Raw genomic sequence first — 20073 nt, forward strand, 5'->3', positions numbered from 1 at the left:
GTGCCACTTCCCAGACCGGACACTACCAAAACTCCTCCAGAAGTAAGACAACCTCGATCTAGACTGGAAAACCGCTTTAAGTGGGCAGTACAAGTGTGGACACCACGAGTACCCGAGTCATTCAAAATGGCAGCGCGCGGGAGCCTTTTTTGCAAGCCGGTATACGGCATGTGATTCCTCTGTGAATTAAAATACTTGGCAGGACGAAGTACAGTGCCACTTCCCAGACCGGACACTACCAAAACTCCTCCAGAAGTAAGACAACCTCGATCTAGACTAGAAAACCGCTTTAAGTGGGCAGTACAAGTGTGGACACCACGAGTACCCGAGTCATTCAAAATGGCAGCGCGCGGGAGCCTTTTTTGCAAATCTGTATACGGCATGTGATTCCTCTGTGAATTAAAATACTTGGCAGGACGAAGTACAGTGCCACTTCCCAGACCGGACACTACCAAAACTCCTCCAGAAGTAAGACAACCTCGATCTAGACTAGAAAACCGCTTTAAGTGGGCAGTACAAGTGTGGACACCACGAGTACCCGAGTCATTCAAAATGGCAGCGCGCGGGAGCCTTTTTTGCAAACCTGTATACGGCATGTGATTCCTCTGTGAATTAAAATACTTGGCAGGACGAAGTACAGTGCCACTTCCCAGACCGGACACTACCAAAACTCCTCCAGAAGTAAGACAACCTCGATCTAGACTAGAAAACCGCTTTAAGTGGGCAGTACAAGTGTGGACACCACGAGTACCCGAGTCATTCAAAATGGCAGCGCGCGGGAGCCTTTTTTGCAAACCGGTATACGGCATGTGATTCCTCTGTGAATTAAAATACTTGGCAGGACGAAGTACAGTGCCACTTCCCAGACCGGACACTACCAAAACTCCTCCAGAAGTAAGACAACCTCGATCTAGACTAGAAAACCGCTTTAAGTGGGCAGTACAAGTGTGGACACCACGAGTACCCGAGTCTGAGAGGATACACTTGCAACTAAGGCCAGCAGGACAACGACGACCTCCAAAAACAAGGATGTGGTTCTCGCTCTGACCTCTTCCTGCGTCCTGGGTGCCTGCACCCACGGGTTACGGTGCACCTGGTAGTCCGTACACGCTGTTTCGTACGGCAGTGGCAGCGTAAACACGTCCGTCTGAAAAAACAACAACAAAGTTATGGCTTTGTCGTTCCCCAAAGATTAATTAATAAAGCCAATCAGTTCAATCATACTGCTACACGACAACCGCAAACACGTAGTTTCATTGACCCCGATGACTGGAAATAGTTCCTAAACACCACTTTCTCATTTCAAATATTGAAAACTGTGTAATTGCGAAGAAACAATAAATGAAAAAAAACAAAAAAACTTGAATTTGACGTTTCAGCTTGATGATCAACGACGTAAATGGCGGACTGTGGCCTCCTCCTTGTTTCTTCTTACCCCAAAACGGAAGTGTTGTAACACCAAAAACCTGCCCCCCCCCCCCCCCCCCCTCCATATCGACTCTACTTTCGTCTTCATCTGAAATGACTGTTGCGATCAAATTCATCGCATGGCACGAAACTTGGCCGAGCATTCGACAACATCTTCATTGGAGTGCGCATTTCATCTGGCACAGAAAAGGTCTGATTAACAGAGCCACCGCTCATTTTTCGGTCACTCACAGTACTTCTCGTTCAGCTATAGAAAGTCGTCGTATTGAAAGCCAGCTGAAGGCAAGGAAAAGACAGATTGCTTGCTTCTCCCACTTCCGGGCTATGTTTATGACATTTGGGAAGAAGCGGCGTAGGGCATTCTCCAGAGCTGAAAAATATGCTTCACAAATGTCATAAATCAATGTTACAGAAAGCCATAGAATCTCCTATATTTTTTCGCCATGCATTCATCGCCTACGTAGATGAAAGGAATTAAGAGTCCGGTGGACGGATACTTCGAAACGCCTCACGTGACGCTATATTTTGAAACGTCTGAGAAAATAAAAAAACACACATTTTGGGAGTAGTAAAAAAATAGACACGTGGTTAGGTATGATCACAAACTCTTTTCTAACGCTTGCTGTTGAAACATTTTACGAGAGTTTTTACCGAAAGCATTAGTATTCTTGTGCTCAGGGAGGCGTTTAAACCAACTAATTTGGAGCGGCCTAAGCAACCCCTCTCTCTCTTGTCCTGTTTACATGCCTCGGGTGCAGAGCGGCGTTGTTCAGAGGTGGTGCAGGGTGCCCCACCTGGTAGGCGTAGAGGACATAGCTGTGGCGGCCCGCCATCATGAGCGTCCTGGTCAGCCCGCCCGAGAAGGTGCCCGGCGCATGGATCAGGGCCATCACAGTCGCGTCGGGTCGCGGCTCCAACCCCACCCGCCCCCGCAGTTCCAGCTCTGCGTCGAAGGAACGATCATTTATGATCCATGGTACTAATTGTGGACGAAGAAACAAGCGCCAATTCCGAACCATAAAAAGAAAAATGTTTGCGCGAGTGCTCAGGTTAGAAAAATGTTTTATCGAGCTACGCACATGCACCCCAGAGGTTCTCTTCAACTCATCCTATGTATTGAGGCCGTAGTGGCGGAATTTCAAGACTCCTACAACCGGAGGCCCTCGCGCTGCAGAGATTCGACGCGGGTGCTGTGTCAGCGTGCGGCTAATACATTTGGTCAGTTTGTGAGAATACTAGTCCCAGCTAGAGCGCCGATGCAGCATTCGTGTACAGTCGTTTTATTTGGCTTAATTCGCCTATAAGCTTGAGTCAAAACTGTCAAAGTGCCGCTGCCCCAAATTTGTTTTAGTACCGTCGTATAAAAATATTACATTCATTTTTTTTTCTCCCATACCGCCATGACGTGTCTGACGCTTCAGTACTAATACGCTGCCCGGCCCGTGAATATCTTATTGCGCGAACACCCGTTCAGTATTATAACTTTCAGATTGTCGTGCGTGCGTTCCAACTTGTACAGCACTGCCGTGGGATAACTTTGCAGCTGAATCATCTCCAGCAAGTCTGCCGCTTAGAAAAGTTGACTAAGCACGTGACACACGCGTGAACGCCGAAGGTGGCGCACTGGCGAAAGATTTTCAAGTGGAGAGGAAAAATGTAAATGATCGTACTCTGGGCTCTCTGAATGGTGTTTATTACACTCGACCTTGGAGTTCGTCTGTCTTAAGTCTTTTTTAATGACCTCGTTTCTTTAACAGACTAAACACACCGGGGCTTTTGTTTCTGCTTTTTTAAGGATAGTTAAAATAATATGTTCGATTGCAATAACTTCAGAAATGTTGTTCGGTTCTTGACCACACACCCTCAATCTGTACTGCTCTTTTATGTGAATTAAAATAGTTATTATTCTAAAAAAAAATCTTGCGACGTCTTGTTCTCCCCGTCTCAGACACATACCGTAAACTCCCGAGAGATACCCCACCTAATATCAAGAACAAATCGGCTGAAAATATGGAGTGGGCTAACTTTCGATGTACAATCGAGAAAAATTACGAAAAGATTGCTATTTTTAGGTTGTGTTCATTCCAAGCTTGTTATGGTGGCGATGGGCAACGAAGCAAAGATGGCTGTACTCCCCGGTCAGCAACATTCTTTTATATCTCGCCATAGCAAGCTAGCCACATTTACACCGTGGTCCATCATTGATGCCAATACTACTATTACTAACAGTGGGCTATCTTTCGGTGTTTACCGTGACCCGGCAACATAATAAAACCGTGACTCCGGTTTTATTATGTTGCCTCGTGGTTTAGTTGGTTCTGAAACCATTTAATTTCCGGAGAATACAGCGCTGGAGCAGTGTAACCTTTTGCGAACCAGGACCATGTCGCCGGGTTGAGTTTCTGAGAGCATGATCTGGTGTAAAGCATCGTAACCTCTTTTTATCGTCGATCTGCATTTTTTAGGATATATGTTGCTCTCTTAAGATGACTTCGTGTTCTCTGCCTAAACTATGGTCAGCGGGCAACCGCGGGCCCTCTCCACAAGCAGCGAAGAGTGAGTTGCAGCTTAATCCCACTGCTTGGAAGTAGTTGTGGTGCGCTAATCGACTGCTTTGATTGCGTGTAGCACCCTCTCAACCAGCAAGTTCGCCTCTGAATGACAAACAGGGAATTTCAGCCTGATGCCGCTTTCCCCTGTCTATGCTTGTAGCGCAATTCTCCGAAACGCTGAATCGTTATCTGCAACGATGAGTTGGTATTACTGAAGACGGTTCATTCGATGGGCGAAATCACTGAGTTCGTGCCCTTCCGTCCAGCTTTGGTGGCAACGGTTTGTGTACTATAGGTAACACCATAAAAGGGAACAGACTTACCCACTTTTTTGACGTACTTACATATTTCGGTACATTTTATGGTCCTGACGAGGGCTAGGACGTACTAAGGATTGGATCTCGAACTATGTACCCTTTGACAAGTTGAGGTTTAACGAATGTTAAACATATAGTTACACATAAAATAGCACAGAAAAGACAAATACAAGAAGTATCCAGCGCAAGGGCATTTGTATTGTGTCATGCGTCGCTCCTGTGCTTTGTAACATTTTTTTTTGTCCGCTGTTGATCGTGAATTGAACCGTGTTTTAGATGTCGACAATATCCTTAAGTTTTTTAGATACGTGGACCATTTTCATGTATTTGTTTTTAGAAACTAACACCTCAATGACGCACTTTGATACAGCACAAAGTATTCTGTCAGCTTTTGAACAACATAAGAAAGGTTTACTTTTTACTCATGAGCTCCCTGACAACAATCATTTGCAGTTTCTAGATATTAACATCACCATCAACGAGCGACGTGTGTGTTGTATGTATCGACCTCGAGCGCGAAAAGAGTTACTTCTTATTGATTCAGCTCATTCGAAGACGGTTAAGAGAGCTATTGCAACTTCGTGCCTGGAGTCTGCACTGCTAAAGTCTTGTGACCACCAGGTGGATGCTAGTTGTAAATATCAGATGTGTAGACTGTGATTTGCTGGCTTCCTGTGTTCGGTCTTAGTTTCTGTGGCGGAAACCGTCCTACAAAAAATGAAGGGCTTGAAAAGAAAGGTCCCAACGAGGCAGAGAACAAAAAGACCAGAAGTTATTCCGCACATCCATAAGGTTGCCTACAATCTGAAGAAAGTTGCAAGCAAGTACGATGTTTCCGTTGTGTTCTCTGCCCAAAAGAAGTTGGCTGGGCTGTGCTCCCGCATTTCTGATGAGAAGGCAAAAGTGCCATGTGATAAGAAGCACGTCTCCCCTTATGTGGACTGCGCAGTGGGTGTGGTCTACAAAATCCCACTGAGTTGTGGTAAGGTATACATCGACCAGACGGGGTGGTGCACCAATGACAGAGCACGGCAGCACGCATTATCAGTAAAAATAAATATTGCTCGCATTTGCTTATACATCGCAACACGTGTGGCTGTGTTCCGCGACTTCAGCAGATAAGGATTCTGGGGAGAAGCCGAGAGACGGTCGCTCGAGAGCTATTGGAAGCATTCTTTACAAAAAAAAAGTGGGACGGCATGTGTCAGTGATACTTCTATCGTACTTCATAGTAATGAATTTCAGTTTTTGAATGGTCACGTACAAAATTAATCAACTTTTATGTGGTGCTGCTTTGCCTGTCGTGTATATATATACATTTGTTTTGTTTTCAGTAAAACTAGTTGAAAGTTAGCGCTTGTCTCGTATACTTCTTGGCTTTTGTCTTATTTGCGCTATTTTATATGTTAAACTAAGATGAACCAAGTAGCCCAACAACGTACCCTATTTAACGAATGTTGTGGGAGCTGTGGAACTGAAAAGAAAAAAAATGAACTGTTCCTTTTCATATTGTTCCCGATAGTGCATTCGTCAGTGGCGTTGATAAGCCCGAGTTTGTCACCTTCTCTTTTATATTTCGTCGAAATATATGTGCACGATCTGAAAGGATGCCTTGAATTACTTAGATGCGACTATATGAATCGCTAACGTCGATACTGTGCCTTGTCCACTCAGCACTATGAGACGTTTGAACGTATAGTGTGTTAGAACATAAGATCTGCAGTAGAAGTTGTTTATCCAGTGCGAGCTTTTTACTTTCGACAAGTTTGCGGAGCACGCGCAGCAAAAGCGCAATGAAATTCAACGACCATATATACTACAGGCGGAGCTTCGACGACAAATTATACGGTGCAACTGGCAACACACTATAGTTGGTAACATCACTGTTGACGTTTTGTTTTATGCGAACCGTCATGTCAGTTTCCAGCAGTTTTTCCAAACCCATTGTGCTCTTTAGCTGCGAGTTGTGAGGTCGCAGGCATACTGAATCCTGGCAAATAAAATCGTCCATTTTGAAGTACACATGCCTTCCGTGCCTTCTCGAATGCTTAAATCACACACTATGAAAATCCCGTGCATATACTTTCCCGCACAATACTCGGAGAGCCAATCACTGCAAGTTACGAAGGAAGCTTAGCGAATGATGACGCCGAAACATATGTTTAGACCAAAGAACGCAGTCTGAGTTGTGACATTAAGCAATGCAAAACGTCACGCTTGCATTGCTCCATGTCACAACTCACACTGCGTTTTTTGGTCTAAAGTTTTTTAAACATATGTTTCAGCATCGTCATTCGCTGAGCCACCCCCGTAAGTTGCGACGACTGGCTCTCTGAGTGTTGTACGGGACAGTAGATGCACGGGCTTTTCTTAGAGTCCAGGGGCCTCCAAATTTTTTGGCAAAGGGGCCAGATCGGGGATCTGCCGCTGTCTCGAGGGCCGGAAAATAAATGAGTATATATAAATAAGGAAAACATATATAATAATCCTATAATGAAAAGAACAGCACACACAAAGACGAGTACAGGGACAGGAACGGAACACGGATGACAGACAAGCGCTAACTATGAGTTCGCGCTTGTCTGTCTTCTGTGTTCCGTTCCTGACCATGTCCTCGTCTTTTTGTGCGCCATTTTCTCACTATGTTCAACCAGTGCAAACTCGCACAGCTTAACACCTTATTGCACAATCCTAGATAATTATATATACATACAAAATGAAAAGGTAAAGTAAAAACAAAAAGAATCTGAGCTGGTTGGATAAATATACTTTGTTTTGAAAATGAATATTTAGCTAATCTTGACATTACACAATAATCGGGACCCAGAAAACTCACCAGGCACAAATCAAAGCGCATATAAACTTCGGCATGTTCAGACAGGAAAGTAGAGTATAAAGAAGAATACAACTAATGCTGACAATATGCAAAAGATACGACCCAGGACACAAAGCACAACATACAGGAAGTTCCCGAGAAAAGAGAACAGTGTTTTTCGGCCAGGGTAAATAAACTATGCACCATAGGAACCTCGAACGCCGTCAGAAGGTGACGCTAGTGGTTGGAATAGAACCCAAGAGTTTGAGAATATGACGTCACTTGAATCAAACGGTAATTGAGAAAAATTAAATAATATAGTAATATAATTTAGTTTATTTCTTATGACCAACCACACGGGTCTTCACATTGGCGCAAACCAGAAGATAAAGAGAAGAAACACAGAAGGCGCACAGCAGGAAATCTACAAATTACCATGGCTACAAATAGGTGGCGCACTTAACACAAAATGTACTAGAGAGTTTCAACTTTGAATTAGACTCTCCAAGTCCCGGCGAAAAACTAAGGGATCCGTGGAAATCTCCAAGCTAGAGGATGCGATTCCATGAAATGAAATTTGCATACAGGACAGTGGTGAGGGTTTAGACTTGTATTAAACGTGAAAGACAGTAAAATTTCTGGTAACGCGACAAAATAAATTTGATTTGACTGTGCGGACGCTTGTGGGACTTGACAGTGTGGACAGTGGACTTGACAGCGTGGACGCTTGTGGGGTTTAAATCAGTGGAAAACACGTGTCGGTAAGAAATAGGTCATTGTTTCCTTTCTGGCTGACAAGGTTCTTCTCACCGAAATATATGCTACATGTGCCCACAATGTACTTTCTCGTTTTGATGATAATATGTTTCGCTGGACGTTGGCTCAAAGATACATTTAGTTTTTTCCAATTATCTTTTGATCTAGGAAGCGTCATGTTCTCACATTTTCGTGTTCTATCCAAACCGCTAGCGTAACATTCTCACAATGCTTGAGATTTCTGCAACGCATAGTTTATTTACCCGGCCTGAAGAACACTGTCTTCTTTTCTCGAAAACTCCCTTTACATGGCAATGCAAGGGAATTTTAACATATTTCGTTACCTAGACGTGAAACAGGGAACGAAGAATAGCGATGCTCGAATGGCACATTAAAGAATCGCCAAAAAAGTTTCCTCTTATCACCGCAATGCCAACTGCATTATCCTTCAACATGCAAACTCAAGTCAATGTTTGCTACCATAACCATTTACTTGCGTTTGTGAAGAAACGTGTGGAACATGACGAGTGTTCGTACAAAATGGCAAGTGAAATCTTGCTATAAGAAGTACACAAAAGTTGTGTGTGTGTGGGGGGGGGGGGCGTCAATGCGGCACAAATAAAACGACAAGTACAAAATGTTCTCCGTGATTGTGTTCCGAATGACGACCTAAACGTTTCTCTTACGTGTGCAGCTGAAGCGGTGTTTGCGATAAAAATACAGCACTCAGAATTGTACATCGATTCATACTTCGAAGCTGTCTAATCCGTTTTATAAAACAAAATATTTGAATCGCCATGAAAAAAAAGCAAAACAAAAAACTGTGAGTATTCTTGCTTTAAAATACAACCCCCCCCCCCTTTCCTGTGGCTATTTAATAAACACGTCGTGTCTTCTTATAACAGTACGAAATTAAAACAGACCGGCACATTAAAACACACCAGCACAGGTATAGATAGGAGACGCGGTGACTTATACCTGTGCTGGTGTGTTTTAATGTGCTGGTGTGTTTTAATTTCATATCTTTTATAATGTTGCGCGCTTAATGGCGAATGACTGGTGGAAGAGGATAAAGAAGAAGCAGCTCCTCGCGTGAATTTTTATGTATGTCTTCTGAATAGATAGTTGATAGTCAGCACCTCGTCCTGTGTTCTCGTTTCCTTCTCATTGTAGTGTGTTATGCGCGCTGTTTTTCAATATGGCTATTATACCGGTTGATTTTACTTTGTCTTTTTGTCTTTCAGTTTTTTTTTTCTGATGAATAATCAACCAGTTGATCAATTTTATCATTTATTTTAACACATATGTGAGACGTAATCTCTTGTTTCACGGGCCACTCGAAGGACTTTAGATGGAAAAGCTTTGAAATAATCAGCGAGCTAGTGCGCGCTTGAAAATATGCGCAGAACAGTGATTGCAGCAAAAGAGTTCGTTTTGAACACATTGAAATGTCCTGTGAAATATTCCATCCAAAAGTCTTCAATCTTATTACGTGCAAAAGGTACGCCTTCTATCTGGTTGCTGCCAGAGCCGTGTATAGAGAGAGTTTGGTCAATGTGAGGAGCGGGCAGAGCCAGAACGTGCACCAGACGCAGATAGAGGGTTTGGCATGCGCTTTTGGCCAACCAGAAGCCGAAAAGAATCCCCTAGCGGTGGTAGCGAGAAACAATTTTAATAAGAGCAGAAGGGTTAAATGTAGTAACTCTTTATGGCTGAAAGTATGGTGCACGCGATGTTTCAATTATGAATATGCAGAAAAGTATAAGAAACAAATGAGCCGCTCGAACTCTGTTTTGCTCAAAGAGAGTGTGATCGCTCGGACGGCAAATTCCCAGCCTTCGGCGCGTACGCTCGGATTATGTCGATCGTTCCGCTAGTCGCCCTCTTCCACCATTATTTTGGATGCCCGTGATTGAAGCATCAAATACTCCAGATTTTGAACCACCGAGAGTTACTCCGACGGACTTACTAATCTCGTATCTCGCGACCACCGCCAGAGTATTATTTCTGGCTTCTGGTTGCCTCATTCGAATTTGTGAAGACGCCCTGGAACACGCCCAGCACGCTTTCGGCCAATGGCGCCTCCTCATTTGCCCCCTATGCTTCCCAATGAATGGCCAAACTCTCTTCATACACGGCTGTGGTTGCTGCTAAAGATTATGCAATGCATCCTACTTCTCCCCTAAGCTGACAGTGCCGTGGGAGCTACGCGCTCGCAGCAACCGCACTTCTTTTTCATCACCGGAATCCGCTCTTTACACGTGGTTCTGGGCGGGAGCGTGATCACGCGGCGAAAGCCTAGACGTACGGCTGGCCTAACGAGCACGTAGCTTCCACCCCACTAGCAGCTTAGCCGTGAACGGAGCATAGCACGTAAGCCCAAGAAGACCAAGCGGTCCACTCACTGTACTTCCAGGACTCTTCGCAGCTCCCGTAGGGGTTTCCTTCACGAAGCAGAGGAGACTGTAGGTCCATGACGTAGCAGATGGTGTGCAGCACGTACGTGTAGCCCACTCTCCAGCTGCGGAAACGGTTGGGACATGGTGTGATATGTTGAGGTGACATTGAGACACACCTCTTTGGACACATACAATGGGACCCTCTCTCAGCTCTGAATAGAGGTATGCCGTAACCCTTTGCCGAGGCTCGAGCTGCTCGACGCGGACCTCCGAACTTTGTCAAGATTAAACAAAGATTACCTTCTTATACAGTGCTAAACAGCTTCTAGACAAAATGTTCACATATTTCGGAAATAATTTTGGCTGTAGTTTGCTTTAAGGTTGACGGAATAATTACTGGTGCCTACGCGATATAAACGTAAACGTACGAACCTTAAATTATTTAGTTAGGTAATTTGTTAATGTGAAACGATACGGCATATAAATGCTGCACCCCTCCTCCGCCAGGCGGCGTCATCTTGTTCTTAATTTTTGCGCATGACTATATTTGTCAAGGTTAAGAGAAACTTTTGCCGACCTTCGCGTTGAGTGTTCGAGGAAGTCAAATTCGGTGTGACTCCAACCTCAGCAAGTCCTCAAATCCCTAGTTGCAGCCACCGGAACAATCTTTTTTACTCAACTTCCCCACACAGTAAGTTGAGGCCCAAGCGCCGCAGTCTAGGAGGAGATGTCCCCAGAGAGTGACGAAACACGAAGAACACCCTGACTAGCTAACTGGGCTAGTCAGGGTCTTCTGTAGAACACACAGCTAACCGCCGAATTCAGAAACCTCACTCAAACTACACTCAAACTGAAGGGCCCCTCCACTTCCTCGAGGAAGGCGCGAGGGCCGGCGCTGGCCAATCGCGACGGTGGATCCGTCCTCGCGAGTGGCCAGCGCCGGCCCTCGCGCCTTCCTCGAGGAAGTGGAGGGGCCCTTCAGTTTGAGTGTAGTTTGAGTGAGGTTTCTGAATTCGGCGGTAACTGTGCGTTCTGCAGAACATTCGCGTGACCAGAAAGTGAAAGGAAAGGATTTTCCTTTCACTTTCTGGTCACGCGTATGTTCTATTTCTTTCACTTTCTTCTCACGCGTATGTTCTGAATAACCTCGCAGCGCAGCACAGTTAGCTATGTGCAACCAACTAGCTCGAACCCAAGTCCAAGCTTTGTTAACACCCTGACCCGAAAATGAGATCTGCGCGACGTGTGGCGTCTCAAGTGCATTCTGTCTTACCACTTCCTTTCTATTGAAGGAGAAAAGCGGGCGGAGGAGGGGGGAGGCGAAATTTCGAGTCCGGCCGTTTCGAAGATGGCAGTCTTCACTCTCCGCGTGCCCTGTGGTGACGAAAACATTCTGGTGCATTCTCTACAGCCAATCGAGCCCGAACCGCTATGTCTACGTTGTGGGATTACCTTTGCTGGCGAATAAGCGAATATGCGAAACAAGGGAAGCTACCCGAATGAAATGTTGCACAGAGGCAATTGTTGTTCATTTTATGCCTCGACGGCGCGAACACTGTTGTGTGTAGCGTCTCTGAAAGAAAACCCCGCCAAAGCTAGTGTTACAACGGGAAAGGAAGGCGAAGTTCGCGTCTCTTGCGGTCGCACACCCCAGCTTGGACCCCGCTATTTCGCGACCCACCGCTTCCTCCAAAACAGGGGTTGGCTCTCTGCGCCACTCGCCTCCTGCACACTCTCTTACCATCTGTGTGAGAGCGCTCGCTCGACAACCCCTTATAGATAAAGACACACTTTACTTTCTTAGACTAGTTCACGCAGACTTACGTCGAATTACTATCGCGTGTCACAGGGACGTCGGTGCTTTCCATAAAGCTTGCCAACTAATTTAAGAAAAACTTGGCACGACGCCAGTCTTGTAGACGCTACTCAGCAAAAACAGTAATCGACTCGAATTACAATTAGTTTTGATTAAAAATATTTGGTTAGATTGCTCACCTACTTGAAGAGTAACTGGCCGTTAGTTAAAAAAGTAACCGTTAGTTTTCTGATTACGTCAGAATTTCAGAACGACAAATTTCCCTGCCGGTTTGAAAAAAAAAAAAAAAAGGTTTTTGCGCACTGTTCGATTAGAATCTTAGAAAAATCAACTACTTTTCTTCTTGACTGACATTTTTAACCTTGGAGAGTGGGGAAACAGAGGGACAGGACAACACAAATGATGTTGTCCTGTTCCTTTCTTTCAAACACTCCAGGGTTAAACATTTCCATTCTTAACCAGGCCGGGCTGCATTTCTGCATTCACTTCATTTCTCTTCTTGATCCACCAAATTTAGTGAACCACCTTCCTGTCGGAAACTTTCTTCGAGGTTTCCTCGGTAGGAAACGCATACAAAGGGCGTTATCAAGTAGGGGAGGGAGACATAGTAACGGGCACAAGTAATTTAGTACCTCAAAAAGTAATAAGATAATTCTTGTGATAGCTTTATAATACATGTATTCGAATCACTACTAAATTAATCTAAGATGTTGTAGGTCATTTCATTACTTGCAATGAGTGGAGCACAAGACTGCACGCGGCAGAAAGAGCAGGGAAGTGCTGGCGACTAGAGGTTGCGGTGCTTGTGCCGCGTTACTCCATCTCGCTCCGGAGCAAGGGTCTTGTAACATGGCGCTTAAAATTCTATTCGCGTCGAGCGCCGCTCTATCTGTGACATCATCTGATATGACCTGAGGGAGTAACTCGGATCGTCTAGAGTAGGAGCTGGAGCAGAGCCAATGTAAGGTAGTCAAATGCTGCTGTTTCAATGACCATAGGAAGGTTTTAGGTCATCTACCGAAGGCCAGAGTGAGGAACAGATTTGACACCAGTGTTGCGTCACTGTTCAACTGGGACTCATGTTGAGTGAGGACACGAGTCCTGGGTCAGCGTTACGACTTGGGTTCAATCCCTAATGGTAGGAGTTCCAGCCGAACTCTAACGCAGAGTCTTCCTTCCTAAGGGTGCTAAACGGGAGACTGCTATGCTCTAGCCATATCGCACCTTTTGTCTCGATAATCCGTCGCTCTCCTTGGTGTAATTGTATTGCGTTATATTGCTTGGGGAGTGAAGCTCGGTACTCGTGTATACATTTCCCTGTGTTCTTTTTCAGTAGTATCGATGCTTGGTCTACACCTGCCGTACGAGCATACTCCCCGCCACACGGCCCATGGGAAGAAACGCCGGTGGCCGCACTATTGAAAATGTTTCAGTGGCGCCCTCTTACCTTCTTTGTTTCGTTTTATTTTTCGCGACGTTATGACCATCATTGTTACTTCTGAACGGTAAGTTTGATGGTGCGCGTAAAAAGCAGGGTGTGAGTTTGGAGCCATCGCGATACTAGCGAGTCTTCTCCGTAGATCGTTTTTTTTCGTCCCGCAACGCTCTCGGCAAGCCGCTACGAGATCCGGAAGTCTGCAGTCAAGGCCAGCAGTGTGCATGCAGCACCAGCGGCGTCTTCGTTGCGGAGAGCGTAGCGGAGTAGGGAAGACGATGTACGAAAACTCCCTATTCAATTGACACTGTCAACGTTGACAGCGTTTGGCCGATCATAGAAGGCCGACCAAAGCGGCGCGTTTCGTCGCGCGTCGTCGCCAACTGACCGTGGCGCTCGCGGACACTAGCTTGGTAATAGGCGAGATTCCACGTTTCGTGACTTCCCATGCCATTTCCACCGGCAATTACTCCTGATCGACGACGTGCGCGCGTTCTCTTGCATCGCGTTGTTGCGTGAGTGCTTGCGCTTTCGCTACGAGAGGAGGAAACAGCGTGGGAAGGTGCTAAAAATAATTCACGCGCTTATTCACCATCACTTTCTCTCTATCTCTTTCTTCATAGCAGAATAATACAAGCAGCAACCATGCCGTCTGGTGTGCCAACGGTTATTTGCACTCAATCGTCAGAGAACGTCCGCAGAGGCCAAACATGGAAGCGGGTCTCACTCTCCGTGAAAGGAAACGGCTCCGAAACCGACTAACGGAAAGCAATTAGACTCTTTGCAAGTTCTCTTCCGAAATACCGAGACGTCGCCGTTAATTGCTTATCTTTTAATTGTTTTTTCTCCCCTGAGCCGCGGGCCATGGAGCGTCGCCAGACACTTCTTAATTGGTCAGCCGCCGCGGGCTACACTGATCACGTGTTCCGTTACAACCGCTCCTCAAGCTCGACTCTGGCAGCAGTCTATGCTTGGCTCGTAGACAATCCTATATATAGACCAGTCATTAGACGTAGCTGTTTCAAACTGCCCCTTTTGATAATCACGGGGAATAGCATCGCGGTGACAGGGCGAAAAAAATAAAGTGTTTTTACGCCTGCCGAGCGCTTACTCTAACAAGGGCTGAATATCACTACGACGGATCTCCAAAGTCCCGCGATGCAACGCATCACTCGGACGTGGCTCATGGGAGAGTCGTTTGTATAGGTGCATTTTTTGCTGGTTACATAACCTTGTTTGGATAAACATACAATTGAACATGAAAAAGAAAAAAAGAAGGAGCCAGGCTTTGTCTTTAAAACAATGCATGAGAATGTAAGTGCATATTTTCAGAGCCCTTGGAATACGCTATCGTGTAGGAGGCATTACCAGTGTACAGACATGATGGTGCATGTACGCACGAGGCTGTGCAGCACGCGTCTCAGGGGTATTATGGTGACCTCAGTAACCATTGCAAAACTATAATTTACAGATCCTACTGTCGTTAATGAAAGCAAGAAAAATAGTTTCTGGGGCTTCAAGTGTCATCCCTATGGCGGGCATCTGTAAAGCCCAACGAAAATACTTATGGTGAAGTTAGAGCCCCTAAAACGTTTTTGATGTGCAACCGAAATTTCGGTTACACTCCGATATCTTCGCAATTACCTCCATCAAATGTACTTCTTCCAAAAATAGGCTACCGGCTGGCCTATTCCACAAAGCGCCGCCCAAATCACGGTGTCTGTTTCGAAACCAAAACTAATCAGTACTCTGCTTAGTGAAGGGGTCACTTTTAAACGGACGTATAAGTCGTATATAAGAACAACCCGTGCTCACTAGTTATAGATCGTCTTCTAAATATGTACTTTATTAAGCGATCAGGAACACCACTTCTTCTAAAAGGTTTTATTGATTTATTTGTCTTGTGTCCAAAAACAGCCCAGGCCTTAGTACTGGTACACATTCGTACAAAGACATACACTTTTACGAGAAAAAGAAAGCAGACAAAATAACGAAACCGACAAAAAAAACGAGCAGTGATGTTAGTAAATGTAGACAGTTCGTTAACTTTTAAAATCCCGCTCACGTGTCTTGCATGTAGAACGCGTAGTGGTGACGACAGTTCACACCATTGACATATGGAGAAAGCAGAGAAAAAAGTCTAGGGCTTTCTGCTATGTACCGTTTTATACAAAAATATATAATCTCGTAAACTCCGGCGAGCTACCAGTGTTCGCAAGATTAGCCGAAGTAACATTTACTCGTAGTTAAAACAAGATCCGACGGCCGTAATAACGGTCGTACTCAATGCGTGCCAGCGTCCTCTGTACACAGAGCCGAACTCCAGTGTCGAACGCACAGTAGAGGCGTAAAGCCTGCCGAGACAAGACGGGTCTTTGAAATGACGGGTTATACGCGAAAACAAACCTAAAAGTCGCAAACAAGAACCAACTAAATTTGACTCTTAATAATAGAACTAAGGGATGAATTAATATGAATTTCTAAGCCACACACACGATATTCGCGTCACAAGGGTTTATTATCTAGTTTCTACAAAAAGATTATGCGCACATTTCTTCCGTGTTAACAAAATAACAAGTTTTTTTTTATTGTTTAGACATAATTTTTGTTGACGAAGAGATAGTAGATATGTCCTCCTGCAGCAGCTCACAATCAACATGTCAATGGATATGTTTCAAGATATTAATATCATCAGCGAACCGAAGCAAATTTGAATGCTTTACACAAATACAGACATCATTGACAAAAATGTTAAACAGGGCCCTAGAATAGTAAGTACCCAGAGTAACGTAAGATGATGATAAATACATTCTAGATAAGACACCGTTAACGCGAGCGTCGTTAATGAGCCAGGAAAGATATGACTGAAACCAGATACATAATGGCAAACATAACGGCAAACCAATTCCGATAGCTTGTGGCGCCGCTTTGTACGGGAGGCAAGAGATGGCGCAACGAACGCCGCAACGAACGAGCATACGGCGCCGAGAGCAGGCCTTTTTAGCAGACGATCTTTTCGACTCAAAAGCGGAGCGCGTTCCGTAGGCGGCGACAGTCGCAAGAACAAAACAGACAGGCGCGGTAACAGCAAGGAACTGCAGTTCCTTGTCTGCAAAAGGGCCGACTCTCGGCGTCGTCTGCTCGTTCGTTGGCGGCAGTTGGCGTCGCGACCGCTTGCGCCATCTCTTGTCTCCCGTGCGAAGCGGCGCCGTTTTGTTTGCAGACCGGAGGCGTCGATGCGTTTCCATAGAAGCTAAGCCTTTTTCTTTCTTTACTTTTTCCTCATGTAAGTTCGCTTTTTGCAAATTTTACGAAAAAAATGCACCATCTGTGGGCAACGCTGCACAAAGTCGTAGCGCGATAGGTTAAGAAACCGAATTTTCTGGTCGATTTAAAGAGCCTACCGTCTCCTTGTTTCACCCGGTAGTTCCCATAGTACACACAAATAGCGCGCCAGGGGACAAACACAGGAAAGAAAGAGAAGACAGGACAGAGCGCTACTTGTGTGTACTATGTTCAACCAACTAGGCCGTCAAATTATTTTGCAACAGATCCTGGTTCCCCTTTGGATTTCTGTATATGTAAAAATTTAGGCCGGGGAAACAGCGGGGGGAGGGGGGGGGGGGGTGTTCTTAAACGTATGATACGGAGGCCATGCTCAACTGCGATCATGTCATCGAGTGCAGCGTTGCACCAGAGCCGACGGCGGGTAGTGTTTGGATCGTCGCGTACGTGCTGCAGTCCTCCGCGCTGCATATGACCATATCGCTACAAACAAATACGCAGCGAGCACCATATCGCTACAAACAAATACGCAGCGAGCGCGGAAACGGTGCGGCGTACGCTAGGCGAGTGCTGGCGTCGGAGTTGTTTGCCACACAGCGATTGTTTCTAATGATGATGATGATAATTAAACTGCGCCCCCTATAGTTCGATCTCCTCGCCAATAACTGGCGGTAGCTTGCCCCTCCGGCTAGCTGCGCGCAACGCAGCCAGTGTTGCCAAAGAAAAAAAAACGCAATAGGATTTTTTCCAAACCGAAAAAAAACGCGTTTTAAGAAGGGGGCAACACTTTTTACTATACTTTACTACTATCATTAGTGTAATAAAGTAAAATGAATTGAATTCTTATCAGAAAAAATTAAGTGAAGTCAAATTTTATGGTTTACGTGCCAAACCAATGAAGGGCGTCTAGTACACCCCAGTGGAGGACAGAGGATTAATTTGGCCAGCCTCTTGACGGTGCAATCAAACTATCGTTAAGACGGCACCCTCCCCACAACGAGCATCCGTCAGATTGCAGGCAGCTTTGCCGGGATTTGAACCCGAAACGTGGGGATCCGTATACGGCGTTTTGCAAGGGAACCACAGAGGTGGCTCTGTTATAAGGAAGCTCTGCTTTTTGACTTGGACAGCGCTTCCGTGCACAGAACGATGTCCACTGCTTCATCTTGCTGTTGCTGCTGGTTCCAAGTGTGGTGCCATGCCCCATCGTTCCGCCCTTTCGTACAACATGTGGTGGCAGACCAAAACGTTAGCGCAAAATTTAATGTTTTGCTGAGAGTTCACTTTTGACGTGATGTCTGACCTGGCTGACGATGCTTGGAACTTCTAGTAACCAGTCTTAAAGTTTCAGATCATATAGCGGCTTGTTTTTTGAATATATGTGCCTAGATTACCGCGCCTATTTCAACCGGCAAACTTGAAAGACACGTATACGGATTCGTGTCTACGTCGGACCAAATCTTGTTTCACCGTTTGCCATCGTAATATCTCACTATCTTAATGACGTCCAAAGTACGCTAACGTGACTGAAAAACATGCACAAAAAACGCCGCCGCCAGCGGAACGGCGATTTCCTCCACCTGAGAACACTGAAATCTAGAGGGGAACACCGATAGATTCGTAACACTCATCCCAGCTACCGCCATCGCAACCGCAGTACGATTTCTCAGAACGCCCAGTGAACGCGCGAGGCGGAAGGAACGTGTTATTTCGAAGCGTCTCAAGCCGATGCAGAAAGCAAGTTCGACTGCTTCTTTTGCAGGGGTTCTCGTGACGTCAGAATGACGCCGAGTTCTCATTGGCTTTAATTGGAAAGGCAGTGGGTAGACATCTGTGCTAGGTGCCTCGAGGCCAACCCATTAATATTTTTTTTTTTTGTCAGTCAGCCGATAAGAGCTTGCCGTTCTGATATAATCGCAACCATTGTGCAAGGAGCAGACGAACTTGCGCTCCGCAAACCAGCTTGAAGACAAGGCCTGCACATGACGTCATCGTAGAGGGATCCCCGACCTGCCCCGAGCGGCCAACACACTGACTGATACTCGACGAGAGTCGCTGCAACGTGGCAGACGCGTCCGTCTTATCCTCGCTGCCTGCTAGCGTCGCGTTCGTTGTGAGACGCTGCAGGACTCTCTGGCGGCTTTAGGTAGCGCTGCGTGGATGTGATGAGGTTTTTTGGGGCCAGGCCTCGTCTTGTAGGCGGTATTTCGCAAGCAAGACAGCGAGTCGTAAACTAACAGCATTCCACGGAAACCACGTCGTTCTTTCCTTGCACGCGTGCTCGCCGCGCTCGCGGATCGTTTCCGCCTTCAAGGAGCGAACACTGCATCGTAACCCCGTTGGAGCCGCCAACGTAGCACCGTCGCACGCGCCGTACACAAAGGTAAACACGGGCGTGCACACGTGCGTGGCCCGAATGACGGCGATCCCCGAGGCTATCTGCGTGCTCCGACGCTCGTACGAGACTCCGGACCGAAGCTAGGTGCCCGAGGAGCGAAGGCAACCCTGAGCCCGCGGCAGACTCCTATCGCCGCGAGCCGCGATGGAACGGCGCCGATAAGGTCGTCCGTTTCCGTTATCGGAAACGGTAATTTCGATTGACGTCTGCTGACCCAGTTGGGGCGGTGGCACGCCGCTGGCTGACGTTCTTCGAAGACCGCCTGCCTCTCCCGAGGTAAACGACCGAGGGTGCGAGGACGGCCCGCTTCTGGCCGGTCCGGACCGGACCGCCCTGAAAGCGCGTGCCGCCGGCACGGCACGCCCGTGTGCGGAAGTGCTCGGTCGTCGGAACTCTTTTGTTGCGCCTTGGACTGTGCATTAGAAACGGAAGTGCTCCTGACTCTATGCGCGTGTCCATTTTGGGGCGAGACAGAACGAGAGAGAAAGGTCCGCTCTTTTCAGATATTTCGATTTTCTTACCTGTTCTCGCGTTTTTGTCTTTTTTTTTTTTCTTTTTTCATTTCGAGAAGGAAGAGAGACAGGTAGGCTGGCACAGCTATCTATAGCCCCCCCCCTCCCCCCCTCCCCAAACACCTGCCAAGGCTAGGAAGTATTGTCCTCGCTTTGCACAACATTGTCACGAGACTAAAAAGTTTTAGTGAGTCGTTTCGACACGGACGGTTTGTCCTTGAACGTTTCGCCGACGCCATTGCGGATGAGCGTGGGAATTGGTGGGGGCTTCGAGATACGTGTCTCGTTCTTTGCCTTCCGGCCGCTGGAGTCGTCACCAAAACGCAGTCAGAGTCGTTAAATGACTCGGGGCAAATACAA

General features: G+C 46.3%; 1 protein-coding gene across 1 annotated transcript in view; it reads right to left on the bottom strand.

Moving 5' to 3' along the window:
• Positions 1 to 928: 928 nt before the first annotated feature.
• LOC8039566 overlaps positions 929 to 20073 on the bottom strand; it is a 298351-nt gene continuing 279206 nt past the window's right edge. Inside the window, exons 15-17 of the mRNA XM_042290402.1 lie at positions 10274 to 10389; positions 2223 to 2371; positions 929 to 1147 (exon numbers count right to left, since the gene is read on the bottom strand). Coding sequence (XP_042146336.1) covers positions 929 to 1147; positions 2223 to 2371; positions 10274 to 10389 — 484 coding nt within the window. The remainder of the gene's footprint in view (positions 1148 to 2222; positions 2372 to 10273; positions 10390 to 20073) is intronic.

This window comes from Ixodes scapularis, unplaced genomic scaffold, assembly GCF_016920785.2.
Source record: "Ixodes scapularis isolate PalLabHiFi unplaced genomic scaffold, ASM1692078v2 PGA_scaffold1__304_contigs__length_218370807, whole genome shotgun sequence".
In the NCBI taxonomy this organism is placed as follows: Eukaryota; Metazoa; Arthropoda; class Arachnida; order Ixodida; family Ixodidae; genus Ixodes; species Ixodes scapularis.